This window comes from Fundulus heteroclitus, chromosome 3 (assembly GCF_011125445.2).
Source record: "Fundulus heteroclitus isolate FHET01 chromosome 3, MU-UCD_Fhet_4.1, whole genome shotgun sequence".
In the NCBI taxonomy this organism is placed as follows: domain Eukaryota; kingdom Metazoa; phylum Chordata; class Actinopteri; order Cyprinodontiformes; family Fundulidae; genus Fundulus; species Fundulus heteroclitus.
The window spans coordinates 23,285,960-23,303,920 of NC_046363.1; the positions used below are offsets into that span (position 1 = coordinate 23,285,960).

The window sequence follows — 17,961 nt, forward strand, 5'->3', positions numbered from 1 at the left end:
GCCTTAACAGTAGTGGGCTCGGACTCAGAAAGACCAGCAACATCTTCAGGAGCTACAGAAACTGTAAGGCACAATCCTGTTATTTATGTGCAGCAGGACAAGAAACTGCCACTATTTTCCGGGAAACTGGATAGTGTAGAGTCGCAGACTTTGGACGAATGGATCGAATTGATGAGAGACTATGCGCAAACAAGAGGAAACACAGAAAAAGAACGGGCGCAGATTATCTACGAACATCTAGAGGGTGCTGCCCGAACTGAAATTAAATTCTTAACAGCAGCCCAAAAGGAAAATGTGGAATGTATTTTTGGTGTTCTTAAAGAGGTTTATGGTTCTATGCATTCAAGAATTTCACTACAGCGTAGATTCTTTAACCGTAGGCAACTTGAAGGAGAGTCATTGATTGATTATTCTCATGCTCTTATGGACTTGATGGATCAAATAATAAAAAATGATGTACAAGCAGCCTCAAACTCCTCTAAGGACCTGCGTGACCAGTTCTGTGATGGTGTGAGAGAACAGGCTCTTAGAATGAGACTGAGAGATTTGATTGATGTTAATCCAGAATGGACCATTCGTGATGTTAGAGGGGAGGCCACAAGGTGGATGGCACAACACGAACATCAATCATCTAAACACAAATCTAACAGTCCAGTTCTCAATGTAATGTCTGCCTCTTGTGAGAGTTCTGTCTCCCGTCCTTCCGAGTATGGGGAACTGGTCTCTTTGTTGAAAGCTCAGCAGGCCCAATTGGAACTGGTCATGAAGGCTCTGACCCCTCAAACTTTACCTCCCCCTAGAACTCGCAATTTTCGTCTTAGACGAACTGCTGATGGAAAACCTATTTGTTTCAGATGCGAAAAGAGTGGGCATATTGCCAGAAATTGTACAGCTGCTGTTAGTACTGATCTGAAACGAGCTAGTCCTTCCGAGCAAACGGAAAACTAGAACCCGCCAGTGTGCAGAGCCAAACATTGGTGGGCAGTTTTCGTGGCTCCGTTGTCAATACATCAAGTGTATGTAATCTAGTTGGTGAGTGTCTGCAGGGGGAGGTGGATTTTGCTGGAGTGAGGATAAACTGTTTGTTGGACAGTGGCGCTATGGTAACCACTGTAACAGAGACTTTTTTCAAGAATAATTTTGCCCATTTGTCTGAAAAAGAGTTAAAGGACTGTGGTTGGTTGGGTTTAAAGGCAGCAAATGGGTTAAAAATTCCCTACCTTGGCTATGTGGAGCTTGATATTGTTGTGCTGGGGGTGTTACTTCCTCGCCGAGGTGTATTGATAGTCAAGGATCCAATGGACAGTTACATGAGACAAAAGAAATTGGATGTACCGGGTGTTTTGGGGATGAATGTGTTTGACCCTCTTTACCGTGAGCTGTATAGGCAATGCGGCTCTGACCTTTGGGAAGCACCAGTACTCAAGGAGGTGCCACAGGGATGGAGAAGAATGTTGAGATACTGTCAAATGATGGAAGCGATGGTCAACTCTCCCAGCCCTCTTCAGGTCAGGGTGCAGGGTAAGAAACCTTTCTGTGTTCCGGCTGGAAATCTCTGTTATGTACCAGTGACATGCCCACAGATGCCTTTACACCAACCAATTGAGTTGGTTGTTGAACCTCTCAGTCCTGAGGAGGGCAGTCTCCCAGAGGGATTATTGGTTTCACCTGCTTTAGTGAAAGCAGAGAGGGGAGGTACTTTCATTCCTATTACTAATGTAGGAAAATCTGATGTGTGGTTAACACCCCGTAGAGTTGTGGCCACTGTTCAAACTGCTACTCTGGTGACAGATGATTCAAAAATTCAGGTTTCAGTTGATTCCCATAGTTGTACGGCATTTGTTGCTAGTCATGAAACTATTGTACCTAACATAGACTTGAACTTGCCGGAGTTTGAAAATCTGCAGGGCAAAGAGAAACAACAGGCGAAGGAATTGTTGTTAAAATACAACAAAGTCTTTGCCAGAAGTGAGCTGGATGTGGGTAGTACAAATTTAGTAACCCATGAGATCCCCCTGCTGGATGAGACACCAGTGCGACAACCTTATCGACGCATTCTCCCTTCTCAGTATGATTTAGTTCGCAATCATATTCAACAGTTACTACAAAGTGATGTTATTAGGGAAAGCAGTAGTCCATATGCTTCACCAATAGTTTTAGTGCAGAAGAAGGATGGAACATTGCGTATGTGTGTGGATTATAGGCAATTAAACTCTAAAACCAGGAAGGATGCATTTCCTTTACCCAGAATTGATGAGTCTTTGGATGCTTTGGCGGGGGCACAATGGTTCACAACATTAGATTTGGCAAGTGGGTACAGTCAGGTTGAGATGGCTGAGAAGGACAAGGAAAAAACAGCTTTTTGCACTCCATTTGGGCTTTTTGAGTTTAATCGCATGCCTTTCGGATTGTGTAACGCACCCAGTACTTTTCAGCGCCTTATGGAGCGTCTGTTTGGGGATTGCCGTTACCAGTCGCTGCTGTTGTATTTAGATGATGTAATCGTTTTTTCATCATCTGTTGAACAACACTTGGAAAGATTAGATCAGGTATTTTCCAGGTTAGAAGCCCAGGGGCTAAAGGTCAAGTTGTCAAAATGTCATTTTTTCCAGAAGAAAGTTAAATATTTGGGTCATGTAGTATCAGAAGAGGGGGTCTCTACTGACCCAGACAAGGTAGCAGCAGTACGAGATTGGAGGCAACCTACTACGTTGGCAGAACTTCGTTCATTTTTGGGGTTTGCCAGTTACTATCGGAGGTTTATTTGTGGTTTTTCAAACATGGCTTCCCCTTTAAACCGTCTTGTTGCAAGGTTGCTTCCTCCTGGGAAAAAGGGCAAAACCCCTAAGAAGCCCTTGGGTGGCTTCTGGGATGAGGAGTGTGAGCAGAGTTTTTGCAAGCTCAAGGCTGCATTGGTAACAGCTCCTGTTCTTGCTTACGCAGACTTCCAGAAGCCATTTGTTTTGGAGGTAGATGCCAGTCATGCAGGGTTGGGAGCAGTACTCTCTCAAGATCATGGGGGCAAATTGCGCCCTATAGCGTTCGCAAGTCGTAGTCTGAAGCCCACCGAGCGGAACATGAATAATTATAGCTCTATGAAGTTAGAGTTGGTTGGTCTTAAGTGGGCTGTTACGGAAAAATTCAGAGAGTATCTGTTGGGTAATAAATGCACGGTCTTCACAGATAACAACCCACTAAGTCATCTGGCTACAGCAAAGCTTGGAGCAACAGAGCAGAGGTGGGTTTCTGAGCTGGCAGCTTTTGATTTGACTCTGAAATACCGTCCGGGACTTCAAAATGCTAATGCAGATGCATTGTCCCGTCAATATGTCTCACACAGAGAAGGAGAGGCTGGCTCCGGTTTAGATGACGAGTTTTCGGGTGTACAGGAGGAGATCAGTGTGTTACCCAGTCTGTCAAACATTGACCTCTGTACATTGCAGCGCAAGGATCCTACCATCGGCACTTTTATGCAATTTTGGACCAGGGGTAGGAGGCCTGATGCTAGGGAGAGGAGTGGACTTAATAAGGCCACCCGGAAATTGGCACAGCAGTGGAATCGGCTTAGGGAGCGAGAATCGATCCTTTGTCGCTGCACTTACGCGCCTGATGGGCAGACTGAGGTTGAACAGTTTGTGTTACCTCAGTGTTTGCAGGAAGGTGTCATCCGGTCACTTCATGATGATCATGGCCATCAGGGGGTGGAGCGAACTTTGCAGCTAATCCGTTCACGGTTTTATTGGCCCAATATGTATTCAGATGTAGAAAAATGGTGCAGAAACTGTGAAAGGTGTGTGGTGTCAAAAGCACTGTTGCCAAAAGTTAAAACCTATATGGGCACAATCAAGGCCTCTAGACCTAATGAGATTCTGGCAATAGATTTTACAGTTTTAGAGCCTGCTACAGATGGTAGAGAAAATGTCCTTGTGATGACTGATGTCTTTTCAAAGTTTACGCAGACTGTTCCCACGAAAGATCAGCGTGCTAGCACTGTTGCAGAGGCACTGGTGAAGCACTGGTTTCAACTTTTTGGGCCCCCAAGCCGGATTCATTCCGATCAAGGACGAAATTTTGAAAGTAAATTGGTTCAACAGCTCTGTAAATTGTACGGAATCGAGAAAAGTCGCACTACCCCTTATCATCCTGAGGGGAATGGGCAGTGTGAGCGTTTTAATCGCACCTTGCATGACTTGCTTCGAACTCTTCCACCTGAACAGAAACGCAAGTGGCCCCGGCATATTTCCCAAGTCACCTTTGCATATAATACCACAGTCCATCAATCTACTGGCATGACTCCCTACTTTTTGATGTTTGGTCGGAAACCGCAGTTGCCTGTGGATTTGTTTGTGGGATTGAGTGCAAATGATGGGGGTCTTGACCTGCCCTTGGAAGAGTGGGTCGAGGAGCACCAAAAATCACTAGATTCTGCTTATGAGATGGTAAACCAAAAAGTAGAGAGCAGAACAGCTCAGAGAAATCAGGATGTGGATGTTGCCCCAGATTTTCAGGAAGGAGACCTGGTGTATACCAGAAATCATTCAGTAAGGGGTCGCAGCAAAATTCAGGATTTTTATGACCCAGTTCCATATAGAGTAGTTCACCCACCTTTGGATCGAGGGGTAGTCTACTCTATAGCGCCTGTGGGTCAGGAAGGACCCCTTCGTCAGGTCCACAGGGTCGAGCTTAGAAGTGTCCCTGAAGATAGCGGGGTGGACAGGGGGCAAGAGAACGGTTTGGAAGATGCACAGACAAACATTAAGGGGGAGGATGAAATGGTGGATTTGTCTGAGTCTGGTGTTCGACCAGATAGTGAGATTGGTGGGGCTGGTATTTTAGAGGGTGCGACTTTGGGTGTTCAGCCTCTTTCAGGCCAGGAATCTGCTCAGGGGATTGACACAGCCATCGCTCCTGAGCCCAGGAGGTCAGCTCGGAAAACAGCAGGACAGCATTCCAACCCTTTTAGACTGCCCTGTTCCGTGCTGAAAAAATGAATTTTGTTTTTGGGTAACAGTTTTTTGTGTACATCGTCGGGTCGCCAATGCATTATGAGGGGGAGGAATGTAACAGGTGGCACCAGTAGGTGTCACTCTCCATAGGCTGAGCCTCTATAAAAGGGGAAGCTAGTAGGGTGGTAGCCAGGAGTTCACTTCCTGTGTCTGGGACCAGGGGTGTGGTCGATCCATACTGTTGGCTGGCTGGGGTAGGTTGGGAGGAAAATGGTTTTTAAGTTTATCTTTCTCAATATGTTTTTTGCTGATTTGGTGTTTTTATACAGGGCCGCATTAACAGTATTCCAGTGGTAGCGTTACCTGGGCGTGTGGTTGTTTGACGCCGCAGGTAGGCTTTTACATTTACTGTTTGGGTGTCACCTGGGCGTGTTGTTTGATGCCGCAGGTAGGCTTTTATATATGCTGTTTTAAGTGATGCAGGTAAGCAGTGTTTTTAATGTGGTTAGATTGGATTAAAGTGTTTTAATGAGTATTTGGTAATTTTGTATTTTTGTTTTGACAGGGTTGTCACTGCTTCCTGCTGTCCTTTAGAGTTTGATTTTCTTTTCTGTTAGTCTGCCTGGTTTGGATTGTTTTTCTTTTTGAGTACTTGTGAGGGTGGACTAACAACTTTGCATTTATTTTGTTTTCTTTTCACTTCCTGTATGCTTATATTCCTGCTACATTTTATATATTGGCACCTGTATTTTATTTATATACAATAAAGCTTGGTAAAATTAACATTCTTTTGGTTATGTTTCCCTTTCGGTCACAGTAACCATAAGCCGGTGTCGTGAAGCATTAAACTCTCATTTGCCCAAAGAAACCCCACTCTCGGACCTGTAACACCTAAAAGAGTACAAAGTGCATGAACACTTTTACAAGGCGCTGTAAAGGAAACACCTGACACCGCGATGTGGATTTGATTTACAGGGACCTGTCATTGGTTTTCAGCAACACACTCTTGTCTAGAAGGCATTCCGACTGAATAAACACAAAAATTCACAACAAGGAGTTTAATAAACCATAAATATCTCGCGGACCTAACTGGCTTACTGTGCAGATAACAAACACACTCAGCAGTCTTGGGCGGCACGATGAGCAGAGCTATGGCGCATCCTGGTGGTGAAAAGCTGTAACTGCAAAGACATCTTCCGTCAGTATTTTTCCAGAAAGAAGAAACAAAAAAAACAAAAAAAAACGGGTGTGAAATAGATGTTAATATTCAGGTATGAGTATGCATCTTAGGCAATGTCGCTTCCAGGGGTATAATCTCTTATGTCGTCTAAACCGTCGACAACCCCATCCCAGAAAGGAAGCCCCAATGAGCACAAACACCTGCCGGCTCCTGCACTGGGACACACTCTGCTGGCTGGTGTGCTTGGCTAGTGGAAAGCTCTGACACCGTTCATTAATCACCATGTTGAGGTTTTGATGCCACAGCAGGAATGAAAACGCTGCTCTGACTTTAACAGATATACTATATTGCCCTCATCAGCGTTGCTGGAGTCCAGACCAGGAGGAAATAACACTCGCCCGTGAGCAAGACTTGTCATTTGTTTTCATCAGAACTTGCGTTTCATGGGGTCCCAGCAGAGAAATGGCTGCTTGATCTCCCGCTCAATCGGTTGGTCCGTTCACTGACAAACAAACCAGCAGTCTACTGTTTTCATTTTAGCTCAATTTTAAATGCAGCGAAATGTCAAGAAAAAACACGTTACATGAAAGTGCAAATTGATTTGAATGTGATAGAGTGAACTTAGCATTTGATCACGTCAGCAGTAGTTTGTCAACAGGTTTGCAAACACCCCATGAATGATTTGGGGCTGCCCTCCTTATAGAAACTCTGAATCCTTTGTTTTTCGACGACTGCTTTTAAACAAAGCTTCGGCTTCCTAACTAAGGTCAGGAAGATGTCTAGAAAACTCCATGATCCTAACCTGGTTCTGCTTTAGCCACTCCTTTCTTTCTTTTGCAGGTGGTTTGGGTCATTGTCATGCTGGAAGACCCATCCATGAGCCATCTTCAGTGTTATCAGGCTGAAGGAAAAAGGTTCTGGTCCAGTGGTCCCTCGCTCACGTAAAGCTTGCATAATTTTGCAGAAAACTGCCAAAAGCACATTTTCTCCCCCATGTGATGCTGTTTCTTGGGTCACACTGAGGATCTATCTTTCTTAAACTTTGGTTTCTTAATCTGATTCCAAAGAGCAACATTTAGGTCTACTGCACTTGCTCCCAATCTTCTTCCTCAGATTCGTTCGGATGTTTTCTTATTTTCTCGACAGACTTAGGAGAGGTCTGAAGATGTGTCTTTTACAGCACTGGCATCGTGAGACATGGGTAAATTATGGTTACATCCGTGGTCTCTTTGGGGACTGTGGATCCAGCTGCCTTCAGATCATTAAACTTCAGCTTTCTCGTGATCGGCCTCACCAATGAGCCAAGATTTTGCACGAATCATGGGTAAATGACGGTCATTTATATTTCTTCCGCTTTCCAATAACCTTCAAAAGATTGTTTTTTATCACTATGGAACCAAAAGCTGATATGCATCCCAAGATGCTAAACTCTCTGAACATTGTGGGTTTGCTTTGTTTGGCAAACCTCTTGAATGTGGAGTGGCAGACTGAGGAAGTGAACAGTGGAGCAGATTTTACGCTCTGATGGGGTCATCGACAATTGGTTGTCCAGCATCCACATTTCTAGTGTATTTTGAGAACACCAGCAGTGGAGACTTATTACCCAATGCATTTTGTGGGGCAGAGCTGCAGGAATGTGTGGAGATGTTTTCAAGGGCTGCTGCAGGGCTGGCCCATGTCTTCAGTCCGGTTTGTAGCTCTAATGAGCAGAAGGAAATAAGGATGTCTGCTTTGGAACCCTCATGGATGTTGTGTTGGCTTCTTCAGGCCTTGACAAACAATGTGCACTGGGGCAGTTTGTAGTTGAGCGTGAGTCAGCTCATCTAGCTCTGAGGCCTTGGTACTCCACTGCAAATACGTGGCCTGCTTCCTCAGGGTCTAGGGTCCTTCTTTGCCTCAAGTGAAGGAGTATGAGCTCTCCTCCTCCTCCTCCTCCTCCTCACTGCAGAAGTGCTTTGTGATGTCTCATCAGTAAATCCCTCTGGAACTTTTCCAAGAATGTGCAACTATAACTACACCCTAAAGAAGACCCAAAAGTAAAAGGGGAGGCTTCATATCACTTAACTTCTCAGAATGAGCTGGGCAGTCGGGCGCCAGAGGGAGGCGGGTTTCACCTACAGTCCTGCAACCTGATCCGGGACGGATGGACAGGCAGCTGTAAACGTCTCACCTATGGTTCCGCCGATGGTTCCGTTGCCCATTTCCGCCTGCTGCACATCCACCATGTTGTCCCACATATCCTTTGATTGCAGTTTGCTCAGCATCATTTTAAACTGAGAATGATAGAAACAATTCTTTGGACAGGTGTGTACCATGTCTCTAAATAAAACCACATAAAGTTGAGCCTGTTCATATCTTAGCTGGTAAACCTGCAGATTCAACAGAAGAACATATAAATTATTTTCCCCAGTGTGTGTGGGTTGAGATACACTGGGAATCCCAAATTTGTTACAAAGACACTTCTGATGCCAACACTTGATCTTTGCTTGACTGACAGCATCTTACTTATGAATTACTTTTTTCTTAAAAATACTCAGTCTTCCTTGATTATAAAAGAAAAAAAAGCCTGTGATTATCTTTGAGTATTTATATCTCAATGTTTTCAGAAAAGGAATGACTCTTGTGACCAACACTGCCCTCATTCATTCTGACCCCTGCCTGATGTGATTAATGACACAGCGTCACTGTACAAGTTCGGGGGCAAATTCTACAAGAGGTGAACCTCTGGGGTTAAAACACGCTGAATCAGAGATATGTTTTAATACCAGGGAAAGTTTGCGCACTCATTTAAAAGCAGACTTAGTCTTAAACAACAGACTTACAACCCCTGGCAAAAATTATGGAATCACCGGCCTTGGAGGATGTTCAATCAGTTGTTTAATTTCGACACAAAACTAAAGTAATTTCAAATGGCAACTGTCTCGCTTTAAGAAACACTAAACGAAATCAAGAAAAAAAAAATATAGTACTAAGCAACGGTTACTTTTTTAGACCAAGCAGAGGGGAAAAAAATATGGAATCACTCAATTCTGAGGAAAAAATTTTGGAATCATGAAAAACAAAAGAACACTCCAACACATTACTAGTATTTTGTTGCACCACCTCTGGCTTTTATAACAGCTTGCAGTCTCTGAGGCATGGACTTAATGAGTGACAAACAGTACTCTTCATCAATCTGGCTCCAACTTTCTCTGATTGCTGTTGCCAAATCAGCTTTGCAGGTTGGAGCCTTGTCATGGACCTTTTTCTTCAACTTCCACCAAAGATTTTCAATTGGATTAAGATCCGGACTATTTGCAGGCCATGACATTGACCTTATGTGTCTTTTTTCAAGTAATATTTTCAAATTTTTTGCTCTATGGCAAGCTGCATTATCATCTTGAAAAATGATTTCATCATCCCCAAACATCCTTTCAATTGATTCAAAAGTGTCCAAAATCTCGATGTAAACGTCTGCATTTATTGACGATGTAATGACAGCCATCTCCCCAGTGCCTTTACCTGACATGCAGCCCCATATGATCAATGACTGTGGGAATTTGCATGTTCTCTTCAAGCAGTCATCTTTATAAGTCTCATAGGAAGGCACCAAACAAAAGTTCCAGCGTCATCACCTTGCCCAATGCAGAGTCGAGATTCATCACTGAATATGACTTTCATCCATTCATCCACAGTCCACGATTGCTTTTCCTTAGCCCACTGTAATCTTGTTTTTTTTCTGTTTAGATGTTAATGATGACTTTCGTTTAGCTCTTCTGTATGTAAATCCCATTTCCTTTAGTAGGTTTCTTACAGTTCGGTCACAGACGTTGACTCGTTTCCTCCCATTCGTTCCTCATTTGTTTTGTTGAGAATTTTCGTTTTTTGAGACATATTGCTTTAAGTTTTCTGTCTTGACGCTGTGATGTCTTCCTTGGTCTACCAGTATGTTTGCCTTCAACAACCTTCCCATGTCGTTTGTATTTGGTCCAGATTTTAGACACAGCTGACTGTGAACAACCTACATCTTTTGCAACATTGCGTGATGATTTACCATCTTTTAAGAGTTTGATGATACTCTCCTTTGTTTCAATTGACATATCTCGTGTTGGAGCCATTTTTCACGTCAGTCCACTTGGTGCAGCAGCTCTCCAAGGTGTGATCACTGCTTTTTAGATGCAGACTAATGAGCATGTCTAATTTGATGCAGGTGTTAGTTTTAGGGATGGAAATTTAAAGGGTGATACCATAATTTTTTCCTCAGAATTGAGTGATTTCCATATTTTTTTCACTCTGCTTGGTCTAAAAAAGTAACAGTTACTGACTACCACATTTCTTTTTCTTGATTTCTTTTAGTGTTTCTTAAAGCCAGACAGTTGCCATTTGAAATGACTTTAGTTTTGTGTCATGTTTGTGATCTGTTTTTTTTTTCTACGAAATTAAACAACTGAATGAACATCCTCCAAGGCCGGTGATTCCATAATTTTTGCCAGGGGTTGTATATATGAAGCCATCTGAGAACAGTAAAGTGATGTGGGCTTGGCATTCATTAATCCTATTTAGACCACAGTCAGCATGTGAGATTGTAGTTCTACTATAGTAAACCATGTTTGGTTTTTTTTGTTTTTTTTTTTTGTTTTTTTTATTTTATGTCTAATTCCATTTTTACAGGTTGGGCTCTTTTGTTGAACCAAACAGTGACTTTATTAAAAACTTTACTTTTAGAAACAACTTATTAGCACATAACCAATAGGAAAGGAAACCAGCGATTCCGACAGGTTTACATACACTGCAATAATGTATGCTCTACAGATGTTTTAGATGAAAAGCCCCACAGTACTGTCAGCAACCAAGCTGTTACCAAACCTCTTAAGTTGATCAGCTTTTTTAGGAAGTTTTGATTGTTTCCTTTGGGTAAAAACATGACGGACAAAGACTTGTTTATCTCAGCATGTGACAGCTAGGCTGGATGAGAACCCATATCCATATTGTTTACATGCAAAGGTAGGAGAATAGTCAAGGAGGCAGAATGAATCTCTGAAGATCACCACAATCAGAAAGCTGAAAGTGCAGCAAACGGTGACACTTCAGAGTCACAAAGTCTCTGTAACGTTCATTAGATGCCATCTGCATGCTTGTCATTTTATTGAGAGGGATCCCATCAGAAAGCCTATTTTGTCCTACCATCACAAACATAATCATGTGAATTTTGCAAGCCTCTACTTGAACTTTAACTGGAACCATGTGCTTTGGTCAGATAAGACTTTCAGCAACAAACAATCCAGATGGGTCTGGCGTAAACTCAAAAGATGATCAAGTGGAAAAGTGTCCAACACCCACTCTTAAGTATAACAAAGGATCTGTGAAGCTGTGGGTCTGTTTGTTTTTTTTTTTACTTTTTGTTACAAAGCATCACATTCCAAAGTCTTTAAAACACCAGAATGTAAATAAAACTTTGCAGAAACTCGGACAGTAAACTGCTAAAGCACGCTACTAGCTGGGGATCCCAATGAATGTGGGGCAAACTATAATTTTCCAAGGTTTAGGAAGTACTTGCTGGGAAAAACAACATCAAGTATTGAAGTTAACGTTTGTACTCTTTTCGATCTGTAAAACTCTCTGTCCCACTCATGAATTAAACAGGTCTGCTGGTAATTTTCTGCTGGAATGACTTCACACCATTCTGAAACTCTCAAAGGACTGACTGAAACACAGTATAGTAAAGTCTTCCTTTTTGTATTTATAAGATTGCTGTCCTCATAGCTGCAGTGCAAAAGTTCAACAGCAACCTCCTGCGGTTCCACGTCCAACGTATTTCCTCCTCAGCTATCGATGAAAGTCCATCATCACTGCCCTAAACCTGTTTTCAGGCTTCGAGCTCTGCTCGGCTGTCAAGGAACGATGCATGTTGCCTTTCGCAGGGTCAGGTAGCCTGTGACAACATCGGTGGGGAGCAGACGGATGTAGGAGAACTCCTCAGACGATGTAAAGCGCAGCTTTGTCTGTGGATCTGTGTAGTTTGCCTGAGGAAATGCATGAGATAGTGTTTCAGATTCTGCCTTTAGAAAGAACTGAATAAAGCTACGTTGTCCTTGTTCGATGGATTACTCACAGGTAGGCCAGAGATGTCCGAGTATTTCTTTGCTGGTTTTAAAGAGGGAGGAGCATCAATGTTGTAGTCTGAAATTAGAAATTATTTAGAAATTAAACTACTGATTGGATCTCTCAATAAGCAAGATCATTAGCCTGCTTTAGTTACTATGACTGCTTAAAACAACGTAGCATCTAAACAGAACCACTATCAGACTCACAGTTGGGATCATTGAGCTTCCAGGGCAACGTCCGCTCCAAAGCCAGAATCTGTTTAAGATTCTTCCAGGTCCTGTTCTTTTTGCCGGCTGCTGCTCCACCAATCCCTGAGTGCTGCCCAAAACGAACGCAGAAAACAGAAGAGATGCAGAGAAACTGAGCAAGAAGCAGGAGGAGAGGACGGATGTGAGCCCAGGTGGCTGCAGGCACTCACCATAAACGTGTTGTCTTTGAAGGGAGGAAGCTTTGCAGTAGACTCCGTGGTGGTTGGAGCGCTGTCCACTGATGCCACTGTCTTCATCTCAGCCACAGGTTCAACTGCAGTTATCTGAGGGCAGACAGGCCCCAAACTGTTTAGATCTGTCATCACAGCCTTAATCTACTTTATAACTGAGGTTCTGTGTCCAAAACCAATTCCTTTGAGAACAATAAACAACCACACAGTCTCTCACTTTCTGCATGAACTGAGAATTGAACAATACAATTTTTAGAGAAAAATAAAAATAGAATTATTTCTAAAAAAAAAAACTGCCTACTGAAAATCTACAATTGCAGTAAAATAATTCACATTTTGGACATATGTATTTATAAATAAAACCTGACTAAAAATAATAACAATCTCTTTTTTACAATACCAATAATGGCTTATTAACGTTTTTCTTATTCTGCACACCTCAGCTTCAACGTATGCAATTCTGCTTTCTGAAAGACAAAGAGCAAAGCGTCCTGGTCTCCAGCCAGCTTCAGTTTCACGTCATGTTGCATTTATTTGCTCTGCCTTTTCACTTTCAAATGAACATTTTCATAAGCAGTTACTTGGTTCTCTTGACATATTTTTAAAATTACAAGAAAAGAACATAAAAAATTTACAAGTAATGTTCTACCAGCACCTAATCTGCTCTAAGCTCTGACGTTTTATTTCTTATAATGATTTTCGCTGTCGCCTTAGGAATGTAGAAATAGCTTCTACCTAATTGTCACTGAAAGGAAAACAACATATAAAAGAGCATTGCTGAAGTGTTTAACACTGGAAGGTATATGCAGCGTTGGCATATGAGCTTTGGTATTTCACCAAACTTGTAGCTGAAGGCACAACTTGTGACGAGATGCACCAGCCAGCAAGAGAACGGAATCAGATCATGTTCCTAATATCAGCTCTGAACTGTTTAAATGCTGATCATTTAGATATATATTTTTTTCTCTTTATTTCATGCATCAAAAATAAGAACTTCCACCATTTTTAGTACATAAACACATCAACCAACAGCAGCAATGGCTCTGATGTAAAACCAGGTAAAGGTAATGGACACGTGCTATTATGCAAAAATGTGGACAATCTAGTAATTCCAACTTTGAGTTGGATAATGTTAGTGAAGTGGTTCAGTGATCACTACGGGGAATTTATAAAGAAACACAAGCAAACGGACCTCAGAAATGAGGGAGGGGTGGGGGCATTGAGTGTGTCATTATTCTTCTTCTCCTGCTTTTGGCTTTTCTCTTTCAGGGACAAACACACCGAGTCCTGTGGCGAATTGAGGAAATGAGTGTAATGTTCCCCTCTAAAAGCAGCTACAATGAAAAGATCTCCTAAAACAGAACTGAAAGTGGTCCTCCTATATTTATATCACTCTTAATTTTGACAGAACTAAGTAGATCATGAACACCTCAGAAGAAGTTGTCAGCTAGTGAGTAAAAATATGAGTCTTCTTAAAAGTTACATCCACACAGTGACTGAAAGTAAGTAACTCAGTGGGAGGGCTTATTTAACATGACTGAATGGAGTTTGCATGTTCTCTCTGGGCCTGCGTGGGTTCTCTCCGGGTACCCCGGATTCCTCCCACTGTCCCAAACATGACTGTTAGGTTAATTAGTTACTCTAACTTTTCTTTAGGTGTGAGTTTGTGGATGTAAGTGCATTTTTAGTTCCTATATCTAACCATAAGTAACAAGATAGGTTCCATTTCCTTATATTATTCAGTCTGGTTGTACCTGTGTCTGTGTGGTCGGCGTGGCTGGCAGCGTTGGTTTCTTCTTTTTGCCGCCGCTGGTGTTGCTGTTCCCTGCCGCCTGCTGAGCGCCTGAAACCGCCGGACTGCCTGGACGCTTCTTCCCCCGGAGAGGCGCCGCGCTGGCGGCCGGCGGCTGCGGCCGCACCGTGGCTGGGGTCTGGGATGCCATTCTGACTAAAAGCGGAGCAGCTTGATCAAAATAAACCAGTGCGAATCCACTTTTCCTTCGACAAACCAAACATTAGCTCACTGCCATCTTCATTGTAAACAGTTCCTAACCCGGATGTGGAATGGGAACACTTCCGGGTGAACGTGTTACTGAGAGTTGTCATTGAAGTTTTTAGTTCAATTCAATTCAATTCAATTTTATTTATATAGCGCCAAATCATGAAACATGTCATCTCAAGGCACTTTACAAAGTCAAGTTCAATCATATTATACAGATTGGTCAAAAATGTCCTATATAAGGAAACCAGTTGATTGCATCAAAGTCCCGACAAGCAGCATTCACTCCTGGGGAACCGTAGAGCCACAGGAAGAGTCATCTGCATTGTACATGGCTTTGCTGCAATCCCTCATACTGAGCAAGCATGAAGCGACAGTGGGAAGAAAAACCACCCATTAACGGGGAAAAAAACCTCCGGCAGAACCGGGCTCAGTATGAACGGTCATCTGCCTCGACCGACTGGGGTTACAGAAGACAGAACAGAGACACAACAAGAGAAACAAAAAAGCACAGAAGCACACATTGATCTAGTAATCTGTTCTACATTAGATGGTAGTAGCGGGTGAGCCGTCTTCTCTGGATGATGTCACAGTTAACATAGTTATGAATTAAAAGTTGTTACTTGACCAATAAGGTAATTTACAAGGTATATAGGTATTTTGTTAAATAATAATATAATAAATAATAAATAATTAATGTGCACAAGAAAAAAAACACCTTGGTAACAACGTACGAATTTCAACTGCAGGATTTTTACAAAATACACAGATTTTATAAATTCCCATTTAAGAAAAGTAATGTTTATTTTGGTTTGCCTGTACTTGGGTTGGTGACATCACAAGAGCTAGGCACAAAAATAAAAAGACCAACTTTTTGCCCAAAGCCAAGATGGACAAGTACAACTCTTATCTACTGTTTTGAAATTGTTTCACCTAATTATTTTCTATGCAGAATTCAACCAAAGCAGGCAGACAGATAAAAGAAGGCAGACTGTAAAGAACACTAAAGCACTGACTTATGCCTTATTATCCTAATCTATACTGATGTAAAAATATTTTTAAACAAAACACACAGGAAGCTGACTGCACCGTGTTTTTTTTTTTTTTTTTTTTTTTTTTTTTTTTTTGGGTTACAAATCATCGCTTTGATTTTAGAAAAAAAGATCTGGCTGGTGTCTTTAAAGTCTGACAACATCAAAGGGAGTATTATTTATTTTATTTATTTATCGATCTTTCTGTATGTAAAAACAGTCTTGCAGATTATTGTATTATTGTAAGTCCTTGTGTTGGTCATGAGTTAAGTTTCTGAAACAATTAACCTCTGACCAAACCAAAAAATTAAAATGTTTGATTCCCCTTTAAATAATCTACATGTTTAATAGCAACTTTATCACTCCCCTTCTATTCAGAACATATTTTTAAAGATAAATTAGCTTTCAATGGAATTTTCCTGTTTTTACTTTAAAAATTGTAATGCAGTTAAGGAGCAGCAAGGTGGAAAATAAAGAATGAAAAAAGGCTCAGAAGTGGACAAAATGTTGTCCACGGACTGATGCTGCCACCATGCGTTTGTGGAAAGTATAGCACCCAGATAAATAATCTATGTAAAACAATGGAATTGTTTTACTAGCTGAACATAATAAAGTTTGAAATACTTCAGAATGCACTACAGTCAGCTAATAGCTTTTGAAGATAATGTTTTCTTTGCTTTCTTTGTTGTTTTTTTGCCCTCATTTATACTCAAATCAAAAGACAATGCCTTTGTCAATGTTTGATTGATATGCAAAGCAATCTTGTTCAGAGGTACACTCCTAAATACAATTAAATACCATCAACAATATTTAAATATGATAAACAAAAGTAAGATCGATGCATATAAGATCTGTAACAAACTAAAATATATCCATAGCCCTAGTGTTGACAACATTTATTTAGCATGTCAAGGCTGCCCGAAAGGAGACCGCTTACTGAAACTGAATCAAATGTATTCTTATAATAAGTAATAATAAATAATAATAATAATAATAATAATAATAATAAGTAGTAGTAATAAATAAATATATATTCAACCTATAATTCCTCCAAATTTAATTTGCTTTCAATGATCCTTTGATATTTTGCATGCTTCCCTTTGGACTATTAATTACTATTGTGTCAATCTTACAAACACAGGAGCTTTCAGAAAATATTTATCATAACCAAGAGGAGATCCCTAGGTCCCTATAGTAGATGTGAGAATGTTTGTGTATAGTTCCCTTAACTGTGCGTCTGTGTCAGTCCTGTGATGGACTGGCATCCTGTCCAGGATGTAAAACTGCACTCTTCTGTTGGCTGGTTGACCAGCCCTGCTGTCTCACTCAACAGGAGACAATGTTTTTTAATGGTCAGGAATGTCCATCCAGTCTATTATCATTCATTGTCTATAACCACTTATCCTTTCGGGGTTGTGTGTGTGTGGGGGGGGAGGGGGGGGGAGTGGGGGGGGGGGGGGGTTGCTGCCTATCTCCAGCAGTCATTAGGCGAGAGGCGAGGTACACCTAGGACAGGTCGCTAGTCCATCACAGGGCTGTTCAGTATTAGTTAAAGCTAGGGCTGCCGATTTTTCCGGAGGTTTCCCCAAGTCCCTTTTAGAATAACCGTGCATGCACAATACCGGCTTACCTCGGTCTTCAGGGGGACTGTGTCTTATAAATCTTCCGAATTCACTCTGGTCTTATTACTTTCTACTGAGGCCTTCCTCTTCTCATAAACATGAGCAAGGTTTGCTTCATGTGACTCTCAGCCATGTTCTTTTTTTTATGTCCTGTCCAGCAATGTGGCAATAAGAATTGTTGTCTGTTGTCTAGAATTTATGCTGGGACTATTTCATGTAAAATGGACACTGAAATGGGAAGGTAAAACAGGAATAAAAAGGAGAGAAATGGATGAGACAAAATGATAAAAGGGAGAAAAGGTGAAAGAGGAGAGGAAAGGGAGCACGCATCATAAAATCCTCTGAGTCTGCTTCTTCACCTGCAAAGAGAAATATAAAAAGAACAGCAAAACCAACCGAGAAAGTATTACAGGTAAAAAAAACAACGCCTTGATACCATCACTGAAGAATAAACAGTATAATTTGATGCAAAATGTATAAAGTGACAGCTAAAGAAAACAATAGGGGTTTTCTGTATAGATGTTATTCTACAAGTACCTGAATCCAAGCACCAGTAGGTGTTTGTGAGAGTGCGCTTGAGGCTGTAAGTTTTTCCACAAGAAAATAAATGCTCAACAGTGGTTGTGAGGAGCCAAAGACCTGCCGCCCAGAGAACTGAGG

The 17,961-nt window shown here is 41.7% G+C and overlaps 1 protein-coding gene across 1 annotated transcript; it reads right to left on the reverse strand.

Annotated features, from left to right (window-relative positions):
* Window positions 1-10,807: 10,807 nt before the first annotated feature.
* ino80c (INO80 complex subunit C) lies at window positions 10,808-14,714 on the reverse strand. Its single transcript, XM_012867722.3, has 5 exons — window positions 14,404-14,714; window positions 12,629-12,742; window positions 12,417-12,528; window positions 12,218-12,285; window positions 10,808-12,128 (listed from the first exon to the last, which is right to left on the reverse strand). The coding sequence occupies exons 1-5, from the start codon at window positions 14,590-14,592 to the stop codon at window positions 11,997-11,999; spliced, it is 615 nt and encodes a 204-aa protein (XP_012723176.2). The 5' UTR covers window positions 14,593-14,714; the 3' UTR covers window positions 10,808-11,996.
* Between the last annotated feature and the right edge of the window lie 3,247 nt (window positions 14,715-17,961).